The sequence below is a fragment of the Megalops cyprinoides genome, chromosome 7 (assembly GCF_013368585.1).
Source record: "Megalops cyprinoides isolate fMegCyp1 chromosome 7, fMegCyp1.pri, whole genome shotgun sequence".
NCBI classification, from domain to species: domain Eukaryota; kingdom Metazoa; phylum Chordata; class Actinopteri; order Elopiformes; family Megalopidae; genus Megalops; species Megalops cyprinoides.
In genome coordinates this window covers 18512161-18533282 of record NC_050589.1, presented here as the reverse complement: position 1 = coordinate 18533282, position 21122 = coordinate 18512161, and the positions used below count along the sequence as shown (strand labels likewise).

Genomic DNA, 21122 nt, shown 5'->3' with positions numbered 1-21122 from the left:
CATTGGGGGGGGGGGGGGGGGGGGGGTGGTCACAGCACAGCCTAGTCTCACACTTTTGTCAATGCCAATGGGTTCATAATAACACCTTTAAGCTAGACTTTCCCTCGGCTCCAGAATTCTTTTGTATTGTCTTTTTCATGAAAATGATTGGAACAGTTCTATTTGTTACTTTCCGAAATAGTTCGATGAACACCCACTAGCATTCTTCTTCGTAATCTAAATCTTAATTTTCAATAATACAGGGTAACTGTGAGTAAAACCTGTTATTTTAAACTGTTGTTTAAATGAAGCCAAAAATAAAAGACGATTAAAAGTTCACAAGTTCATGTGAAAATTCCACCTCATGTTCTTCAATGCAGAACCTTCCCCTAAAGCAGCTTTTGGCACCACAGGAGATTTGAGCATATGTATGTATACATACATGTTGACATCGGTTATAGTGACTGAATGTATTGCACTCAATGGCACAGGTTCAGATACAATATCCCCAAAGGAAAGTTGCAACATACTGTATACAGTCCAACACATCTCCAAAACATTGTTGATGTACTTGTCATTTCTGTCTGTTCCTTTGGTAGTTTTGAAGTCGATCACTTCTTATGAACAACTTTAACAATCTAAACCAAAGTTTAGAAAATGATCATTTTTGATCACAACAGAGGAGGCAACATTTTTTGATTACATTAAAAATATAAAATAAAATAAAGGATCTCATGAGCAAACAAATGACCATGATAAATGAATACATGAATAAATAAATAATTTAAATGAATAAATAAATAATTTAAATAAATACATAAATCATGTGTAGAAATAATAATGAAAAATACTGGTATAAAAATTATATTCTCTTAGTCTCCATTATAATGTGATCTAAAGCTCCACTTAACTGAATGATAATTAAATAATGATAATAAAAAAGAAATAAATGTCTGGCACCCTTGTCTGAGAGTCTGTACACTACTGGGGTGAAGGGACATTAACCTCAGCGTGACCAAACTCTCTGCTACACAAGAACACATGCTGGCCAGAGGTAACCGACAGCATAGGAGAAACCATGAGTAACATAACAGAACACAGCTTGCGATTCCTTACCAGTGATACTGACAAATGCATAAGAGAACATTTGACTGGAGTTAGTCCCAGCAACATTGCTACACAAAGCTATGCACATGCAAAAATATCAACCGCAGCACTAGCAAAAATGCTGCAATGTCATGGGGGATTCAGTGTGTGGACTCGATGAATTAAAAACTGAGTTAGATTTTACCATCTGCATTTTTTAACCTCTGTAAATACACAGGTTGGTTGGTTTGAGGTGCTTTGCCACAGTAGTGATTCAGAGTTGTCAAAGAGTCACAGTAGTACACAATACCTACACCAACACCAACAGTTAAAATAAGTAACATATTATGAACAGATGATACGCAATATTATTACTTCTCACCAAAATGAGGCTCCCACCTAAAACTTTTTACGTCAACACAGTGGATTATTCAACCAAGGTTTACAGTTGTTAATGTCAGAAACAGTCTGAAACTGGGTATTTTATGTTCCTATCCTTTCTGTAACCAAACTAGCACATCTGTTTTTGAGTTACAATCTTAAAAATTGAAGAACAGAAAATATATACATACACAAAACTTCCCTTGTGCTTCCTCTTGAGAGCGACTTCAGTAGAAAAGGATAACACTGAGTGGCCTCTCTGAACAATCAGGTTCACATAGTCAAACAAACAGCCAGTGACAGTTCAATGAAATCTGTTTGGGTTACCCTTCTTTATGTTTAGCACAAAAAGCAGAGAAAGGAATAACCAAGAACATGGACACCGCACCATTTTCATGTCCATCTGCCTAACAGTCGTTGAGTTCTGAGTACGTTATTGCTGGTAGTTTCCATATTGACCCTGTAGAGGACAAAAAACTGCTGTAATTTAACTATGAACAAGGAGCTCAATGTAATTAAAACAGTCCAGTGCGACTAAATGCCTTGTGTAATAGTAAGTCTGTACGCTAAATATGTAATATGTGGCGGCAGTGTAGTATAGTGGTTAAGGAGGACTCGTAACCGAAAGGTTGCCGGTTCGATCCCCGCTGGGACACTGCTGCTGTACCCTTGGGTAAGGTACTTAACCCACAATTGCCTCAGTAAATATCCAGCTGTATAAATGGATAACATTGTAAAGAACTGTAACGTTTGTAAGTTGCTTTGGATAAAAGTGTCTGCTAAATGAATAAATGTAAATGTAATAGTCTATGTGAAATGTGCTTTATCAGTGAAATAAAAAATGCGGGTATTGTTATTGTAATTATTGGCACAATGGTGATGCAGTTATTAGGTATGAAGCAAAGCTGAGTACCATCATCATCACTTCATGCCAATAATGGAAATACACACCCTTAAGTGTATTATTTCTTTTACAAAACACCTGCTAATTTTAAATGGTCACTAAATACTTACACAGTATACTTAAAATATAATGTAAGAAGATAGACAGAATTCACTGTATTAAATAAAATGTATTCATTAACCCTAAGACTAGTCCACCACATTATCAATTGCATTACATCACTACCTGGCTAAATAAAATTAGACCAAAAAATGTCATTTTTTTCATGTCTTTTATGAACAATGCATAAAGACAGAATAAGTCAACATTAGACTACCAAGTAGCTATCTAGCTATTGTACATAGATCCTGTTGCTGAGTAAACATGACTTACCTCTTATTTCATCTACAGCAGGTAGCTAGTGGTACAGCTGTCTTAGCTAGCTGTGTTATTCACATTTTTACACAAATTGAATTGTGCACTAACATTGTGGGAAAAAATTTTGAAATACAGGTCTATTTCCTAGCCATGTTGCTCCACCATTTTGTGTTCTCAAGGGACGGCTTCAAGAAGCTTTGAAGGGGGGCTCCCTGCCTTGAGGCCCCTCACTGATATGATCGCCTGGTTTGTAATCCAGTGACAGAGAGCATTTGCAGTGTTGTCTAAACTACACTGTCCCCGCTTCTTTACATACGTAGTAGTCTTAACAGACATTTATAAAACACTGAAACGATAACTTGCGTAGCTAGCTAATAGTGACACAGTAGCATATTAAATCTTTGAATGGGAAACTACAGAGATGAAGCTTTATGGTTGTGCACCCACTGCCCCCACAATCATCAAGCCACACAAGGTGTTGTATTAGTCCATACATGCCAGTGAAGTGAATGTGAGCTTGGCAGTAATGGTCAGCGGCTACATAAAGCCTTTTAAGTTAATTTCTAAGCACAGATTCTTTAAGTTCAGAAATGTAGATAGCTGTGGTTGGTGAAGGAAACATGTACAGCTAGCTAGCTAAGAGCAACACATGGTCTGTTTTTATAGTCAATGCTATCGGCAATTAATGAAGTAACTGATGATTTTTTTAAAATGTGTTGAATTGATATTGCTAGCTAACTACACAAAGAGACATCACTTTGTAGCTCAGTGAATGACAGTTTTTTCATTGATTGCAGATTAGTATGTGAAGTGATTAAGTAATGTTCACTACCACATGGCTGTAATGTTCTAGCCACGCTGTTATCATGTTATCAATAACAGCACAGCTGGAATGTCAAAATGACCAACCAGATTGCATGGTTGGAACCAATTTATAAAATATTTATTGTTAATAATAAATATTTTATAAGTATTTTTTTTTGGTAAAATTTTTCCTTTTGTTCATTTTAGGTGCAGTGCAGAAGCCAGCACCATCACAGACTGCCTGACTACATGAAAAAGAAGTTCACAATCAGTCCTGTAAGTGCAGCCATCTATCTGTACTTCTTCAGCTGTGAGCCAGGCTTAGGTCAGGGACATGGGACAGATAGGCAGAGGTTGCATACCTGCTCATATGTGTAGGGCCTCTGTGCCTGGCCACTGGCAGCGGCCTGTGAGGAGCGGTAGGAGCTGTACTGCTGGCCCTGGCCCTGCTGGTAGGTGGAGTACTGGGAGGAGCCTCCCTGTGTTGGCCCTGGGGGTTAGAGGGCACATCATAAGTTGTTCACAAAAAAAAGAACACCTCTTAATAAGCAACCCACACAAAAATATTTAGTGCAGTCTGCGCCGGATATATGGCAGGACTTGAAATCTTTTAGAGTCTTTGTTTTATGGTATACAGTTCCCAACACAAAAAATACTAATTCCTCCTACTCGTGTACATACAGATAAAGCCTTTATTAGCCGAAAGACATGCAAGTGCTGCTAAGCAGTTTGTTGTGCTGCAAACAAGGTTGGAACAGTTTCGAAAGTCTTTCATCTGCACTCTTAACCACTATGCTACACTGCCGTCCCCTTACCATATCCTTGCTGCTGCCCACTGTAGTTCTGCTGGGCTGGATACTGTTGCTGGCTGAAGGGCTGCTGTTGACTGGACCCCTGCTGATATGATGTCTGCTGCTGACTGTACTGTGAATTCCCTGTGGGCAAAGGGCAAATACCATTCAAATTATAGCCTGTGGGCCAAGAGGAATGTATCAACACAATGTAATTAATATATAACAAAGACACATATTTATCACTAACACAAAAAAAAACCTTTCAAGCATATTTCTCTGCAGTTCTTCAACATATTTGCAACTTCTTCTACCCCTGGACAAAATTATGTTTTCACTACATACAAGCTGATGATCGCTTTGGTGAGACCTCTAAGGAACATACCTCCTTCGTAATAATGCTGCGAAGACTCATCAAAAGACCTCTCATAGCTCTGCTCACTGTAAGAGGACTGCTGATATGAATAGTCTCCGTGACCTACAGGGAGTCCAAGAATGCGTAAAGAGAGAGAGCATCAGATAGATGTGTCTGATGCTGCACCAAGGCTGCAGCATTACCTACATAATAACACAACCAGCAGGGGTACAGAGACAGGCTACAGTGTTAAATTCGCAATGACAAACTATATTTCTTTAGCAGAAAGGACCGCAGGAACAGACAAACGGAAGATGTGAAATTTTGGCACAACAAAAGGTACACAATCATGGGGTGCAAGTTTGGAGTAACAGCTGTGAAACCAACCATAATGTTTCTGGGAACCTTTTTTCAGGAGGCCCTGGACTGCAAAAAACAAAAGGAATTGGTCTGAAGGGCTATACTGACTGGGATGACATTTACTTTTACATTTACACTTATTCATCTGGCAGACATTGGGAGGGAATTAAATGTGAATGTGGAGTATTACCATCAGGGTAATACTGCTGGTTCATGGGCTCACTGGAGCTTTGACTGTGTCCATACTGCTCTCCATAGAACTCGTCTTGTCCCATGTACTGCGGTGCAGATCCTGCAAGACAGGCGACGGCAGCATTGGTTAATTCGCTGATTTGACCAATATCCCAAGGCTGACTGGCTGAGGGGAGCACAGGGCAAAGTCAGGGGGCAAGGGCAGGGGGCTAACATTCCCAATGAACTGCTTACCCATAATTAATTAATAATTAATTAATTAATTGGCACCATTTGTTGGTTTTATCCCATTCAGGCTGGGGGTCTGTAATGACCACAATCAGTATAACGACACTAAACATACAAATGATATTACTGCATTTTGGAATAGGGAATTTTGGAATTGTGAGAGGTAATACATTTTCCTTTGTAAATGCTTATCATTTCTGTTTGGGGAGTATGTGTAACCTTATCATATGTGTGTTCACAAATTGCTAATATTTATTATTGTAAATGTGCAATGCTTGAATATATGATAAAATCTGTTGGTGTGTTTCATGTTCTGGTTTCTTCATTCTTCTTTCATGTCAGATTTTTGCTGTTTATGTTAATAAACTTGTTTATTGTATTTCTTTTTATTAAATCTTGTGTGATAATGAAATGAAATATGAATTCCCAAGTAAGGAAAACAAAACAAATACAACCCCCCCCCCCCCCCCAAAAAAAAACATCCAACCAAGTTATTAACCAGGCATCATCTTTGTTGGGTAGTGTGCAGAAACTCCATAAGTCATTTATTTCCTTCAGGACAAATCACTTTCGCCTAATGCTTTGCAAATTATTAATATTAAACAGTATATATCCAGAAAAATGTCTTTTATATAAGCCAACCAAATGCACAATGATCTAACACTAATTTGGTGAAATAATCTACAATTTCATCAAACTGCAATCTCATGTCCACTTTTACAAGGTTTAGTGTGTTAAACTCAGTGTGATTTATATTGTAATATTCCATTTCAGGCTTACACATTATATTGGCAGATGGGAAATTGTGTCTGAGATGGATTACATGCAGTACGTATAGTGGAGCTCATAATTCGAAAGCCTTAAGGCCTAGAAAAAGCTATCACAGAGTTGGTATGAAATTGTTCATTCCAAAGTTATGAACTGAACATCTCTTCCTGTGAATGGTTCATTGTGGGGAGGGGTTCAAATGAATGAAGAAGTCATCTTTCAGGAAAATGCCAAGCCTGGAGCAAAAAGCAATGCTGTCAGACAAGGTGAGGGTTAAATGTGACAAATGGCTACATGCTGTCAAGTGATTGGAAGGAGACGTTTTGCTCTAGAGACAGTCCAAAACTTCTCAGACAATAGGTACAGGAAGCCCAGCTGTGCGTGGTGTGTGCCATGCCCATGTCCATGCCAGACACATAGTGGAACATTGGGGACTATTTTTAGGCTCCCGCTGACAAAGCACCGGCTGGTGATTTACAGAGACTGGGACCTGAAGTGACAGCAACAATAAATCTTAACTTGCCTCTTAAAGCCACAGGCGGACCACACAGTGGCCTTGTTATTCTACCATACATGCCTGCCAAAAAGGTACCGACTGCAAGGATGGACATGCTGCCTACCTTGAGCCCTCAAGCCAAAACCATCCTGCATAATGACCTTTCACCCACCGGAAGATAGGCTTACTATACTTAATGCACTCTACTAGTACTTAAATCATGCTGTGGAGGCTAACATTCAGTAGCCTACTTCAGGTGGTAACATATTTTAAATTGATGGTCATCACATTGGACACAACAACATGAAATAGATTCTCAGACTTTGTATATCCTTAAAATAAGTATTTTCTCCTGACAGCCACAAAAAAACAATTCATTAGCTGAATGGGAATTCCTCTTCCCATAAATGACAAGACTCATTATGTTCAGACACAGAAGTATGATGTAAAAGTAATGATCCTTTGTTACTTAACCTTCGAACAAACATAAGCTTTAAACCAATTTTACTTATCTTTCCCATGCGTTTCTCAGACAATGGCTGTCTGTAACTATCTGTCTGTGTACTTTCCTTTCTGTTCATTTGTTATGGATAGATTTTTTGCATTTACAGCAAAAACTAAGCTTGCTATAGGTGGTGACATTACCTTCTGATGTCATAAGAATTTGATTTGTTTCTTCTTGGTCATGTACTCTAGCAAGCTGGCATGTGACATATATCAGCCCCGAGCTGGACCTGATCTCTTACCTTGCTGTGAGGGACGGTAGGATCCCATGGGTCTCTGAGACATCATGTTGTTGCCTTGGTTACCCTGTCCCAGCATTCCCATGGACTGCTGCCCCTGATAGTGCTGGCTCCCCGCTTGAGCTGAGGAGTAATGAGACGTCGCAGCTTGCTGGTGCATCATTGTGACTGGAGAGATCATGGGAAATAATGCACATCAAAAGAAACAAACACATTACCAAAAGAAAAGGCTAGGGGGTGTGTGCGAAAGTGGAAAAGGCTGGATTTGGTTTAAAAAAACAACAGCGAGGGGCCGGAGTGGAATCAGAAAGATCAGGGGTAAATGCAGAGAAAGAGCTAAACACATGATGATGGCAGGGAGCACAAGGGCTGCATATGCAGGAACTGAACTGATATTTAGGAAGAAGGGGAGGGACCATACATCGGAAATAGCGAGGGCCTTCAGATTGATGAACTGAATGTGTTTTTCGTATGTTTTCAGGGGTGAGTGGTGTGTTTGAGGAAAGCATGAAACTAACTACCTTTGAAGAAAAAGATTAAATGGGAAGAGTCCTCAAATGACCTAGCCCAGACAGTAAAAGTAGTCATATCCTCAAACGCTTTGCCAGACAACCATAAGCTATGCTGAATTTTCCTGTCTTCATTAGGTCCAACATTAGTGATATCAATGAAGACAAATCAATCTTTAATACCTGTTGTGAAAACATCTAGTCCTACACCGAAGGGCAAATGTTTGGTTGCATTCATTCTATTTCTTTAGTCATTAAAGCTTTGGAAATTAAAACCCTTCAAAATTCCCCTGAATCCTCTATGATTTGCATATAGTGCTTGAAGTAGAGTTCCAGCACTCTAATATCTACAGTTGGAACCTGGAATGAACAAAATCAGATGATGCTGTTTTCTGATTTTTCATCAGCTTTTAAAAGACCACCTTGCCACACATTCTGTTGCATGGAGCCTGCCTACTCAAATGGCCTAAATGCAGTATCCTGCGGTTGACATGGAACTAAGTCTACTTATTGGAGCTAGATATTTTAAAGACAAGAACACTGTTGAACACACCACCACTAATGCAGGGAAGACATAAGCAATGGAGAGGCATACATGCCCCATTGCATGCTATTTCTGTTATTTCTGCTTTTCTAATAAAAAAATTAGAAAGTTACATTTTTCAGCATCAACAACAATCCAATCTTTGCTGAGACTTAATGAAAATCATTCTAAGTTACTGTTAAACATGCTGATATAGAAATTTGGGCATTACAAACAGGAAATATGCTAGTAAAAAAGCCAACATGAACAGTTAGACTGTGGGAAAACAGCAACCTAATATTTTTATGATACTCAGCAGTCAAGATATAAAGATCAATAGTTCAAGGCCCTTCATTCTGGCAGAAACACATTATCTGTAAGTCAGATCCAATCACAGCAGGCACAAGGAGGGAGTACACTCTGGATGGGGTACTAGTCAACACACACACAGACACATACAGACACACACACACACACACACACACATGGGACACCACAGAGGAAACCAATTAAACAAAATGTGAGGTCTTTATACAGTTGGAGGAAACCAGAGTCATCAGAGGAAACCCACATATACACAGAGTAATACAGAGAAAATGCAACCTCCAAATACATAGATCCAGGTTCAGACCCTGGTGCTCTGAGGTGACAGCACTACCAAATGTGCCACCCAAAATACTCTCATATGCTGAAAAAACAGTGCAGTGTTTTTCACCATAGTCAATTGTTTTCTGAATACCACCAGATCAAAAAATATTTCCCACATGGGGAAAATGAAAGAATGAAGTGCTCTGTTTTCCACTCCCTTTCCATCTACCAAAATGCTATTGTGTAGCTCATAACTAGCTGCAGTAAGTTCTCAAAGGAGATGAATTGTGCCACTTGTGGCAGGTGTAAGGGTGCAGGAGTCCAATAGATAGGTCCATGACGATTTAAGCGGGCACTACCCCCTGTGGCCTGGCACTGAAGAAGACTGTGCCATGGTCACACGACTGTGACTGTCAGCCTGGCTCACCTTGGTTGGACTGCATGTTGAGGTTGCTGCGGGAGGCGTAGCTGCCCATGGACTGGCCCTGGCTCTGCATCTGCACGCCCTGCGAGGACGACACCGTGTGGCTGTACCCTGCGGCTGAGCCGTGGCTGCTGACCGGCATGCTCATGGATGTGGAGGGCATGGACGTCTGGCCCGACTGCTGCATGGAGGCGTGGTTGGGGCCTGACAACACACACTCACACAGTCAGCGTGCGAACGGGCGCGAGGAGCACATTCAGTTCATCGGTGTATTAAAAAAAGAAGGTGTGAACACAAGACTGAAAACAAAGGAAAGGAACAAAGCGAAAGAAAAAACTAGACTGGAGACAAGAGAAAGATAATCCGTGCATCTTGCCTGGGTCTGCCCTTCTGTTTGTTGTGACTCCTTACTGTTGATTTGCAGGCAGACTGACAGACAGAAGGATGGGAAGTTGGATGGACAAATTAGCACATGGACTTATGAACGAACAGGAGAACAAGCCGGCAGGCAGGCAGACAGGAGTGATGGACAGACAGACAGATGCATACATAGGCAGACAGACGCGTGCCTGGCAAAAGGAGCCTCACCATTGCTCATCTGGCTCTGCATGAGGGAGGTGGGTGGCATCCCAGTGGACATGCTGTCATTCAGGTTGCTCTGGGAGTGGAGGGACTGGCTGCTCCCACTCTGTCCCATCCCCCCTGGGCCCATATTCATGTTTTGAGTAGGAGGCTGTGGGGGGCAAGTACATTTAAGTCTCATATGCCAAACAAAATGTGACACTTCAAAAGAGAGACAGTTTCACCCTGGGCTGCTATGTAGCCAGCTCTGAGCAGAGGTAAACATCTGCACCAGACAGAGTTTGGGGGGGGGGGGGGGGGGTAAAAACCGTAGCTAGATGAGAAGTCTCCCCTGTAGGTGTAAAGCTAATGGAAATTTATACTATTGGCTGTGACAAGCACTAGTGAAGCAGGGATGAGCTGTCATACTTTGACTGAGACCTGTTCTGCTGTTATACGTAAAGGTTTTAAAGCCAGCCAAGGAGACAGTGTATCAATGACTTCTCTTGTAGTGCATGGGAAATGCCAACAGAGGGCCCTGAAGTGAGCTGAGGAGCACATACATACACACAAGCACACACAGGATCTTAACTTACCGCAGGTAACAATGACTGCATGTTTTGATTAGAGTCTGCTATAGTAGCCAAATAGACCAGGTTTCTGTGTAATAGTTGCTGATACCTATGAAAATACAGTATGACAAATTAGCAAGGAATATCGGGTGTGAAAAGGCAAAAAAAAAAAAAACGATTCTGTGCTGACATTAGTGTGCTTGAATGTAAAATTGTCAATAAAGCAGTTAAACATAAATGTGAATAGCAAGATACATATATCACATTCTTCTCAACTGTGTGATAATACTTACTGTGTGCATTCTGCCGTTTTCCCCTTACTCTGATAGTCCATAATGCACTGAATCAGATGATGATTTTCATCCAGCATCTTGGGAAGAGAACAGTATTCAAACAATCGCAAAGTACCTCATTAAGCATGATCATAAATGATTATTTTTGTGTGATTGCTGTATAATAATAATCTATCACGATTAAACGTAATCCATCAAAAAGTAGACCGAGATGAAAAAAACGAAAAATCTAAAATCCCAGTTCCCTTGCACGTACTTGCACTTGCACGTACACCTCATCTGCTCTCCAAACAAAATTATCTGGGTCAGTTGATTCACCAAATCTCCACAAATTGGCCAGCAGGAGGTTGTTTTGAGCAGAGCAGAGATGTGGAAAAAGGACTGATTGCAGCTCCATCTCTGCATGCACGCCATTCCACAATATTCTTTCGCCACATTCACTCATCAGAAAAAAAGAACAACTCAAGAAGAAAGAGGGCAGCTGAGTCTCCAAGCAGATCTTTGAGCTGTTTTTCAGAATAAAAAAATCAGATAAAACAAAACAAGACCAGGGGAGTTACAGGTGCGGTATTAATGTTAAGGTGTGCTGTGATATCACACCTGTGGGGAAAAAAATCAAGCTTGTGTAATTCTGTCTGTTTTGTTTTCGTTCCCTCCGTGGACCGGAGGAACAAAGGTCTGGATGCTCGCAGACAGACAGCGTCTGCTCCCGAGTGACTGATACGCACACCTTCCATTATCATACAGCCCTGCGAAGACCATCGCGATGCGCAGCCTTGCACGTCTAGCTACAGCAAGCTACCTACCCTTTAATAATTTGGTTTGGGGATCGTTCTTTTTTTCCCTTTTTTTGACAACGCTCTTTTGTTGATGCTATTTAGTGGCGCATATTAAATTATGGAAAGCATTTTGTATATGATATAGGATGCATATTAGGTTTGTAGCGGACACAATACGGCAAAAAGCATCCATAACAAATTAAATGGAAATGATATTTAAATTCCGATGAGTACCTGCACAATCAATAGTATTTCAACATTTTCAATATTAGATTGTAGCATTTTATGCATTATTATTTGCGATTAACAAGAAATTACAGTTGAAATATTTTAGCAACTAGACTGTGCACCTCAATATCGCTATTTAATGTTTCTCGTGTGGGTTTTACTATTAAGATAACGTATATGTGTGTGTGTATATATATATATATATATATATATATATATATATAGCTGTATAATACACTAAACGTATAGCTGTATAACAGGCACACCATCATTCTACAATACACAATGATTTAAATAAGCACGCTCATTTCGAAACACACATCACCCTGCTTTGTTTAGCTTCTGCTGTACCAGTTACTTACAATCGCGGAATTTCACTACTTTCTCATCATCGACATAGACTAGCTACGCGCTCTCAAACCACGCTCACAAAAACAGAATAAAAACCTTCACATTGAACGCCGTGATGAAGAAAAAAACATTACCTTCTGTATCGTTTGTTGTGTCACCTCCCCTTTACTTCTGGGGCGAGCCGAAGCAAACGCAACAGACATTTCTAGTCTATGTACGTTACTATATATTTAGATCTATATATAAAACGCGTCTTTTTATTCTAATATATCTAGGTAGCCACCTCCTATTACATACTAAGGTTTCCAATTCTTTGAGAAAACTGGGGGGGGTGGTAGATTCGGGACTAATCCAACAAAGATTAAATAAATTTTCAAATTGCTAACCCTTGACGCACGACTTGCGATGTGATATATTCTTCCGATCAGATGAAAAAGAAAAAATATTTATTGCTTATTTAACCACCATGAAGTATTTGGTTGTAGACAGATGTACCAAGCATTGCATTGCCATTTTTGGTACAACCCATCCAGTACTAGTGTACCACTCTACTACCTTTCCTACTGTTGTACGGATCTTTCATGATTCACAGCAGCCAATACGTCTATTCTCCGACGTAAATGGCAGCGATTTGATAAAGCATAAACGCAATAAATCATGCGTAAAAGTGTGCAGGCAGTTTCTAATGGAAAAGGCACAGCGGTATGATTTTACCGTTCAACGAGTAAGTTCCCGACTCACTTTCATTTTTGGTTTTTAAACGAACGTAGCGACAGAGTGGCGTATACTTCATGTAACAAATGTCCTAACCTGAACTTTGTAGAGTTAAAAGATCATGAGCTACGACCGAGCAATCACTATTTTGTCTTTTCCAGGTGGAATACGCTCAGGAGGCTGTGAAAAAGGGAATCAACAGCAGTAAGTACAGAAAAAAGTGAAAAACCCGTCTGAAGTACAACCTCTGCATTCTTTAATCTACGCCATGAGTTCAGTAGCCTAGTCAATAAATTTATGCAAAATATTTTAAATATTTACATATGACATTGTGATTTATTTTGTAGGTTGGAGCAAGGGGTAAAAATATGGTTGTACTTGGGGTGCAGAAGAAATCCGTTATCAAACTTCAAGATGACAGAACAGTAGGCCTAGGCAAAATCTGCCCCTTCGATGACAGTGTCTTCATGGCGTTTGTGGGTAATTTTGTAGAGGTGTCTACATTTCTGCGGACAACCAGAGTTAAAATATTATCTAAAAACAGCTATTCTGTAATTAAGTAAAACATCTGCAAAATGACAACTTAAAACAAGAGTACAAAGTACATCTAAAGTTTAAGGACTAACAAGAATGTTCTAAACATAACCACATCTTAACATGTCAGTCCCTCTTACAGTGTTGTAAAAACTGATTTTGAATACATATGTGCAAAAATGCAGTAAGAGAAAGATCTGATGTTCAACTAGACTTGTAAAACACATTCATAAGTAATGTGGTGACAAAATGTATTTTCTAGGCAAATGCCATTGGTAGATCAGCAAAAACTGTAAAAAAGAAAAGAAAAATCACAAAGAGGATATGAAATCAGGTGAAAAAACCATAAAGCTGGTTGTCAGAGCTCTTCTTGAGGTAGCTTATGATGGAAAATCATGGCTACCTTGTCAAGAGATGAAACTGGAGATTGCTTGACAGGACTTGCAACATTTCTACTGACATCAGAAGTCCCACACGCACTACACATATGGAGTCCTGTCCAGCAGAGCTTTTAAATTAGGAATTTCCATATTACTAATTTATAGTATGCTCTCATTCATTGTCCAGTCAGGAGGTAAGAACATTGAGCTTGCCATACTGAAGCGCAATGAGCCACTCAAGGTTTGTATGCATGTTAAATTTCCCCAGTCCCTGCACATGAGTAGAGACAGATGTATGTAACTTGAGTAACTGCCCATGGCTTTACTTCATTCTCAGCTTTCGAGCCCAGAAGAAATAGTGTGTCTCAGGAAGAGGCAGAAAAAGCTGAAAAGCACAAGAAAACATAATTATAGGATGCTGTGGCTACCCATTTCTGGACACGTGTGCCTTCACTTTTACATGAAGTTTTTGTTTTGCCTCCACAATGAGAAAAAAAAAAAAAAACTGCACCTAGCACCCATAGTGGCATGGCATTATTGACCAATATGAAGAGGAGGACATTCCTTTTCCATGAAGAGGAAGACAAAATAAACTGCGACACTCAGTAAAGACTAAGCTCAGCCATTGGTCCTTGTTTATTAGAAATTACACAGATATCCTCACCATGTCAGTTATATTTCCAGAATCTTACAGAAATAACACAAAATTTTCTCTCTGAATAACATGAAATAATATCAATAAACAGACTTCCAGTCTTTTAGGCAGACATTTGGGACATTATCAAATTCCACTACTCAAGAGATTTATATTTATAATGGACAGAATACAGTTACAAATAAAATTTCCTTTCTGAAAGACTGACAATTGGATCACCAAGTACTTCAAATATAAAGTCAGAATCTCTCATATCAATTGTATAATTGAATTGCAGTTTCTTGACTGCATATTCCAATTTGCTTGTGCAGCACCTGTGTCATTAAGCAGTAAAACAATGACAGTCTTCGATATAAAAATGTATCGAAATAAATGGTGACTAAACTGGAAGTCAGCTTTGGTCACATACAGGGTGAGGAGGGAATTTCATTAACTGACGTACAGAACAGAAAAAGTAAATTATAAATAAACTGGACCACAAAAAACCATGCTTAGTTAGGCAAGCATTCCACAACAAGGAATAACAAAAATAAATATCCAACAGAACAAAATTTTCAATGTTACGGCCATATCATCACCTCTTAGTATATTAAGCTCAATGAGACCTGAAAAAGAATTAAGGGGAGAAGTCAGCTGGGTTTGGCATGACAACTAGTTAAGGCAAGTTGATTCTTGATAAAAAGGTCATCATATATATCCTCAACAAGCATTTACATATGAGTAATAAAGATGCTTACCAGTTCATCACAGCCTCCCAGAGCCCACTTTTTGGATAGGTACAATACGCTGCAAGACTCCTTGTGCCCTCCTCCCACGGAACCCCCGGCTCCTGAGGAACCTGCCGGGCACCCCAAATGTTTCCACGTTAAGCTTCCTCTCTTCTGCCCAGGTGGTACGTCTGAAAAGAACGTGACACAACAACCACAACTAGCAAAGTTGAAACGTTGTTAAAATAAATCTTAAGACCAATTAAGAGTTTTCCTCACAAGCATCCAAGTTTTGGGGACAAGTTCACAGGTGCCATAGTGACTATAGCTACTATGCACCAATTCAAAGGAATTGAATTACATGATAGCTGTTTATAGAATGAAACTTGCTTTTCAAGAAGCCAAATATTTCCTAATCCAACAATGGTTAGAGCATTTAAGTCAAACACCTGGATTTTAGCTCAGATGAAATGTTGTCAAAGAAGCTTTTTGTTTTGTCATAGTAGCACTTTGGTCCAAAGGGCTCCTCTTCCACGGTCCCCTCATTGTTCTGTGGGTCTACTCCAGAGTCCACCTTCACTTCAATGTCATCCTTCGCACCTGGTTAGACAAACAACTTAGTGCTTCTTTCATACAGTACCATTACAAAAGTGACCTACACAGGAAGCTGACAAGCAACACTGACAATAAAAGAGCATTGCTTGCCACCTGCTCAAGTTTTCAGGACAAGCTTTTGGCAAGCCAGGCAGTTGATAATGTGTTCATAGAATATGCACAGCACCTTTGACATTAAGTTTGTCCTGTAGCTCCTTCTCGAGGTCATCTTTGTTGAACTGTGCATTTGCTGTTTCAAAATCAAAGTCAGACTCAAACTGGAGTGTATTAGGCTTTGAATTCCCCACCAGAATTTGTCCTCTTCCACGGTTCCTGGTACGACGATTTCCTGTAAAAATGGATTTTAAATAAAAAGGGGTTTTAATGAAATGATGAATGGAGGCATTAATAAAGCACCTACCATCTAAGAAATTCAAATGCATTCAGAGTAATTCAATAGGAAAATCTAATGCACTCTATAGTTACCCCTTCATTTGGCCTAAGCTATTCATTAAAAAACCTCCAGAGCAGACTGCTATTAAAAATAGTCTCACCTTTCCTTACATGAGGACTTAACACAGCATACTTTCCCCCTTTACAACAGTCAGTGCACTTTAAAGAGAAAACAGCATTTGTACATGAACGCCTTTATAAACCACTTACCAGGTCTCCTCCGCTGTGATCTTCGACTCTCATTGCTTTGTGCTTGAACTTGTGATACACCAGGCTGCTTTACCGCTGCATCTTAAAATAATTTTACATTTTTATTAACCATGTTACAGTTCAAGCTGTTGTTACTGTGGTATCAAGTCAACAGCAGGGCTCACTTGGCCAAAGTGGTCAATTAAAAAGCACCTAACATGCATTAACATCATAAACACCTTTGGATTTATGCAAAGGATCTTACACCTGGTCACTTACAGCACTTGGCAATATAGTTAGTCATTTCTTTATAAACAGCTGTATGCGTCTTGACATTTCTCACTCATTTTTCTCAGGTTCATAACCCATAGCAAAATGTGTAAAGGAATTATATATACATATACACTTCTCTCCAGATCATATTAACAAAACTCATTGACTCACTGACTTCAGCTGAGACAATCAAGGAGGTCCAATTCAGTTTCTTGAGGGATTCAGTTGTCATCCATATATATATATATATATATATATATATATATATATATATATATATATATATACATACATACACACACACACACACATATACATATATATACACACATATACATATATATATACACATATACATATATATATATACACACATATACATATATATATACACACACACATACATATATATATACACACACACATACATATATATATACACACACACATACATATGTATATACACACACACACATATATATATTTGCTAGAGCTACATTGGCAGTTCACTTACTTTCCCCATAAAATCCTGTTATCTGAATATATTTCAATTATCAAAATAAGGTTACTCAATTTGCTGCAGAACTAGAAACTAAAGTTTGACACCTCACTATGCAATTACCCTAGATCATCATTTACAACACAGGTGAAACAACTGAAGTGTCAGAATTCCCACCACCTCTTACAGATAGTTTAACAAGGCCATACTATTCACAGAGTATATTCCACACTCACAAAGCCCAGAGAGCTTGACTCCAGAGAAAATATAAACCAAGACGACAATACCCCTATATAGACTGCAAAGTGCTCCCTGTGAGAATGTAGGTAAACAGCCCTGTAGTGAAAAGCAAGAGCAGGAGATCCACGACCCATTCAGCTCAACTTACTATTGGAACCAGTCCTCTGGGGCTGGGGGCTCACACGCCCAGCTCGCTGGAGGGGTCTGGAGGGCTCTCGGCCCTGTTGCTGGGATATAGGCAGGCCTTTTTTCTGTGTCACATTTTTAGCTGGCACCGTCTGGACAGCCTGCTCCACCATAGGACCCCTTCTCACTGGAAGGCCATGAAAGCCAGCCCCTAGAAAATATTACACACTAGAAAAGGGAGCACTAAAGCAGGGATAGACCAGACAAGTAACAATGCACATATTCAGAAATGAGAAGAGTAAGAAACCTCAGATTTTCTTTGTAATATCTCTATGGTCCCACCCATTTACTTCACCAATGACTGGCTTGCGAAAGCTAGGCTACTGCACTACACAAAGGAGTCAGATTCAGATACGAAACCATTCTTTTTAGTAACATTTTGACCTCGACACCAACTTGGTGACTTGCATATCCACAAATGTAGTCCATCCTGGACAAAGCCCTTCTCTTTCTCATTCAACGATGAAATGGAGAAGATGGACTCACTCACAATTTAATGATGGTTTACAAAGACTAAATAGAAGAGTGCCAATTACAGAAATTCATAACATACCAGTCACATCAACTTGCAGCAAAAACAGTCAAACTCAATAGTGGCAAGAAAAAAGAACTCCTGAAACCTGTCATGAATCAGTTTCTCCAAGATATGTCAAACTGATAACTTGCCAACAGGCAACCTGCCTCATGGCCAGATGACCTTGTGAAGAGCACTGCACGCACTTCACAGCAGCACTTACCCAAGCCCAGCGCTGCAGCATACTGCTGACTGAGAAGGGAGCTGGCAGCCAGCTGGCTGTACGATGGATTCATGCCCCTGTAAGGACTATAGGGCACTTGAGGCGGGTACGTGGTTGAAGAACTGCCAACTGAGGACTGAAAGACAAACCACCTCTGGAATTCAACTTCTGAGGGAATTTGGCAAGGCAATAAACTGCTGCTGGCTATACACGGTCATCGCATACCTGCACTATTGCAGGATCGTGGGGTAGACCATGGTGAGCTTTTGGGGGCTCAGAAACCGTGATATCTTTAATGTCACTTCCCCTGAAGATGATGTATTCATATATTTCATTTCTTGGAGGCACTGGCCTATCCGTAGGTCGCCCCTCTGTGCCGAAGGATCGCACTGTACAGATTTGAGAAAATAAGCGTTAAAATTAGGTAGGGTATCTTCGTTGGGGTCACCGAACATTTTGTGTTCTCAGGTTCAGGCTTAGGCTTAGTTAACTATTCCGTTAAACAGACTAGCTACACAGCAATCTTTTTTTCAAAGTGAGACATTCAGACCCATCCACTGTTTACATTCATCACAAAGATGGTGGTCAAACTTGTCGACTAGCTCGTTGCAGGTAGGTATCTAGGTATTCAATTTGCCATTTTGTTACAAAAATGCAATTTAGGTAAAACATTCCATGGGACACATTAACAAGCTTGCTCACCTTTGGCCAAAGCCACCGTAGAATTATCCATATCAACTGTGTACAAAATGCCTTCATACCGAATTTGGGCCTTGGAGATTAGGTTAATTTTACTGCCGATATATGGCGTACTCATGGTTGTTAGCTAGCCAAATTTCGACGACGCCACCTGTAACTAAATTTTCGTGAACAGGATAATTGACCAGAGAACGCTCGGTAAACTAAAGGTTAGGCTACCGCAAACTTTCCTTGGTACACGCACAACCGCCCAACCGATTGGTACAGAGAGACAGGAATTTATAGATAATCTGCCCTAACAGGTGGGCCCGCGGCACGCCTTTTCATTTAGAATGTGCCATCTGTTGGTTGGAAGACAGAGCCGTACACTGGTTTACTTTTCGATTTTTTCCGAGTCATACTTTTGTTCAGTGCACTGCACAAACTAGAAATTTGAAAATGAAAATATAACATGCTTACGAATTGCAAAAGCGGTCCAAGTAACAACAAATATGGACAAAACCAATGCCGCTTTCCAGAGAGGGGTCGTAATTTCTAAATATTTTGGACGAGGGCATTTGAACCATCCCAAAAACGTAGTCGCGATAGGTAAATAAAAATACTATATAACTGGCCTTTCGTGGTTAAGGGATGAGCATAAATCAATGTGCTATATACAATAATAACTGATATCAAAAAGTCTCACTCAATATTTGTTGCCTGATGTATTTGAAACCCATTCGGGACGATGCAAAAATTACATAACATGTAGCCTAACAATAACTAAAAGCCAGAGCGTTTACTATGTTGCACTTCGCATATGGATTTTCTTGGTTCCGTAAACTGACCTACTAATATCGTCGCCGTTTCTACCGTCATCAACCGACAATGAATTGTAGCCTACGTTAAAGTGGACCTATTGGTTTAAAATATCCGTCGGATTTTGTTTACTGGAGAGTACTCATAGGCTGTTACATCTTGTATGCACAGTTTATTGTTTAAATCCCTGAAATTGTAGTAGCTACTACTCATACTTATAAGTTGTACTGTTTATTGGCTATATGCACTCAACATTGTAACAATATCCTGTTATACCATATCTTTTTTCTCCTTTACAATAAAGCACTTCAGCTACATGTACTCCATTTAAACATGTAGTTATGATAACATAAACTGATATAATCTTGAATTTAAGCAACCAGTTCTGTGAAACAGTCTAATGCAGAAATGATAATCATAAAAAAAGTCTGACAAATAACTGAACCTCGTTTAGCTGAATACTGGAATAGATGTTAAATGCTGTTTAAATGATTTTTTTCAAACCTTTAGCCTGTAAGTTAGCAGACTTTGGAAAAATTATTTTATCTGTTTGCTTCTAATATTGTTGACTTCTGATGTGGATTTTTTTGCTTATACTCTGCCACACTTGTATGTCACTTTGGATGAAGGGTCTGCCAAATGAATAAATGTAATGCTTAATTTTGTTATAAAATGGTAGGACTACAGGTTCTTCAGAAGGTCACAAAAGGTGGTCTGTGATTCTGCTCTTCTTGGTGGTGGTGATGGGTAGCTCATTCCAACATTAAGGGTGTAAGTGCAAATACCATGTGGCAGCAAATGTGGAAGACAGATGATTATCAGTAGTGATTTTGGGAGCGATGTGGGTTTGTATGCATATAGGAGCAGTGTGCATAACACAGTATGCCTGGATTAAGGTTTTGAAACGTACAATTGTGTGAAGAGTAGCGCTGGATAGCTGTGGCACACATAAGACAGTAGGCATCACAGTAACTGCAAGTGGTTTTCAAAGTTTATTTTGGCAGACGTCAGACAAGGAGCTGCAATGGTCCAAGAGCGAGAAAGCACATGGACCAGGAGCAACAGCTACGAGGCTGGCGGTATATGATAGCAAAATGCTTCAAATTACTTAACGTGTCAATTTTCATGCAAGACTTGTGCATTGCAACAAAGTGAAAATGTTTAGTTTACGTACGTATACAGATAAAACCAA

At 39.7% G+C, this 21122-nt stretch overlaps 2 protein-coding genes across 4 annotated transcripts; both read right to left on the bottom strand.

Annotated features, from left to right (window-relative positions):
* Positions 1-884: 884 nt before the first annotated feature.
* Positions 885-12559, bottom strand: LOC118780759 (calcium-responsive transactivator-like). Of its 3 annotated transcripts, none has more exons than XM_036533434.1 (11): positions 12407-12559; positions 10915-10991; positions 10646-10730; positions 10077-10221; positions 9492-9692; positions 7448-7612; positions 5208-5309; positions 4688-4780; positions 4327-4446; positions 3874-4001; positions 885-1906 (listed from the first exon to the last, which is right to left on the bottom strand). In XM_036533434.1, exons 1-11 carry the CDS (start codon positions 12473-12475, stop codon positions 1880-1882), a joined length of 1212 nt encoding a protein of 403 aa, XP_036389327.1. In that variant the 5' UTR covers positions 12476-12559; the 3' UTR covers positions 885-1879. The 3 variants fall into 3 exon arrangements, with proteins under 3 accessions (XP_036389327.1, XP_036389328.1, XP_036389329.1); XM_036533435.1 differs by having other exon boundaries at positions 5241-5309; XM_036533436.1 differs by having other exon boundaries at positions 7448-7567.
* Positions 12560-15299: 2740 nt separating this feature from the next.
* lsm14b (LSM family member 14B) lies at positions 15300-19367 on the bottom strand. The gene is made up of 8 exons (XM_036533997.1): positions 19136-19367; positions 18659-18822; positions 18434-18569; positions 17659-17847; positions 16520-16600; positions 16039-16205; positions 15712-15854; positions 15300-15453 (listed from the first exon to the last, which is right to left on the bottom strand). Exons 1-8 carry the CDS (start codon positions 19248-19250, stop codon positions 15300-15302), a joined length of 1149 nt encoding a protein of 382 aa, XP_036389890.1. The 5' UTR covers positions 19251-19367.
* Between the last annotated feature and the right edge of the window lie 1755 nt (positions 19368-21122).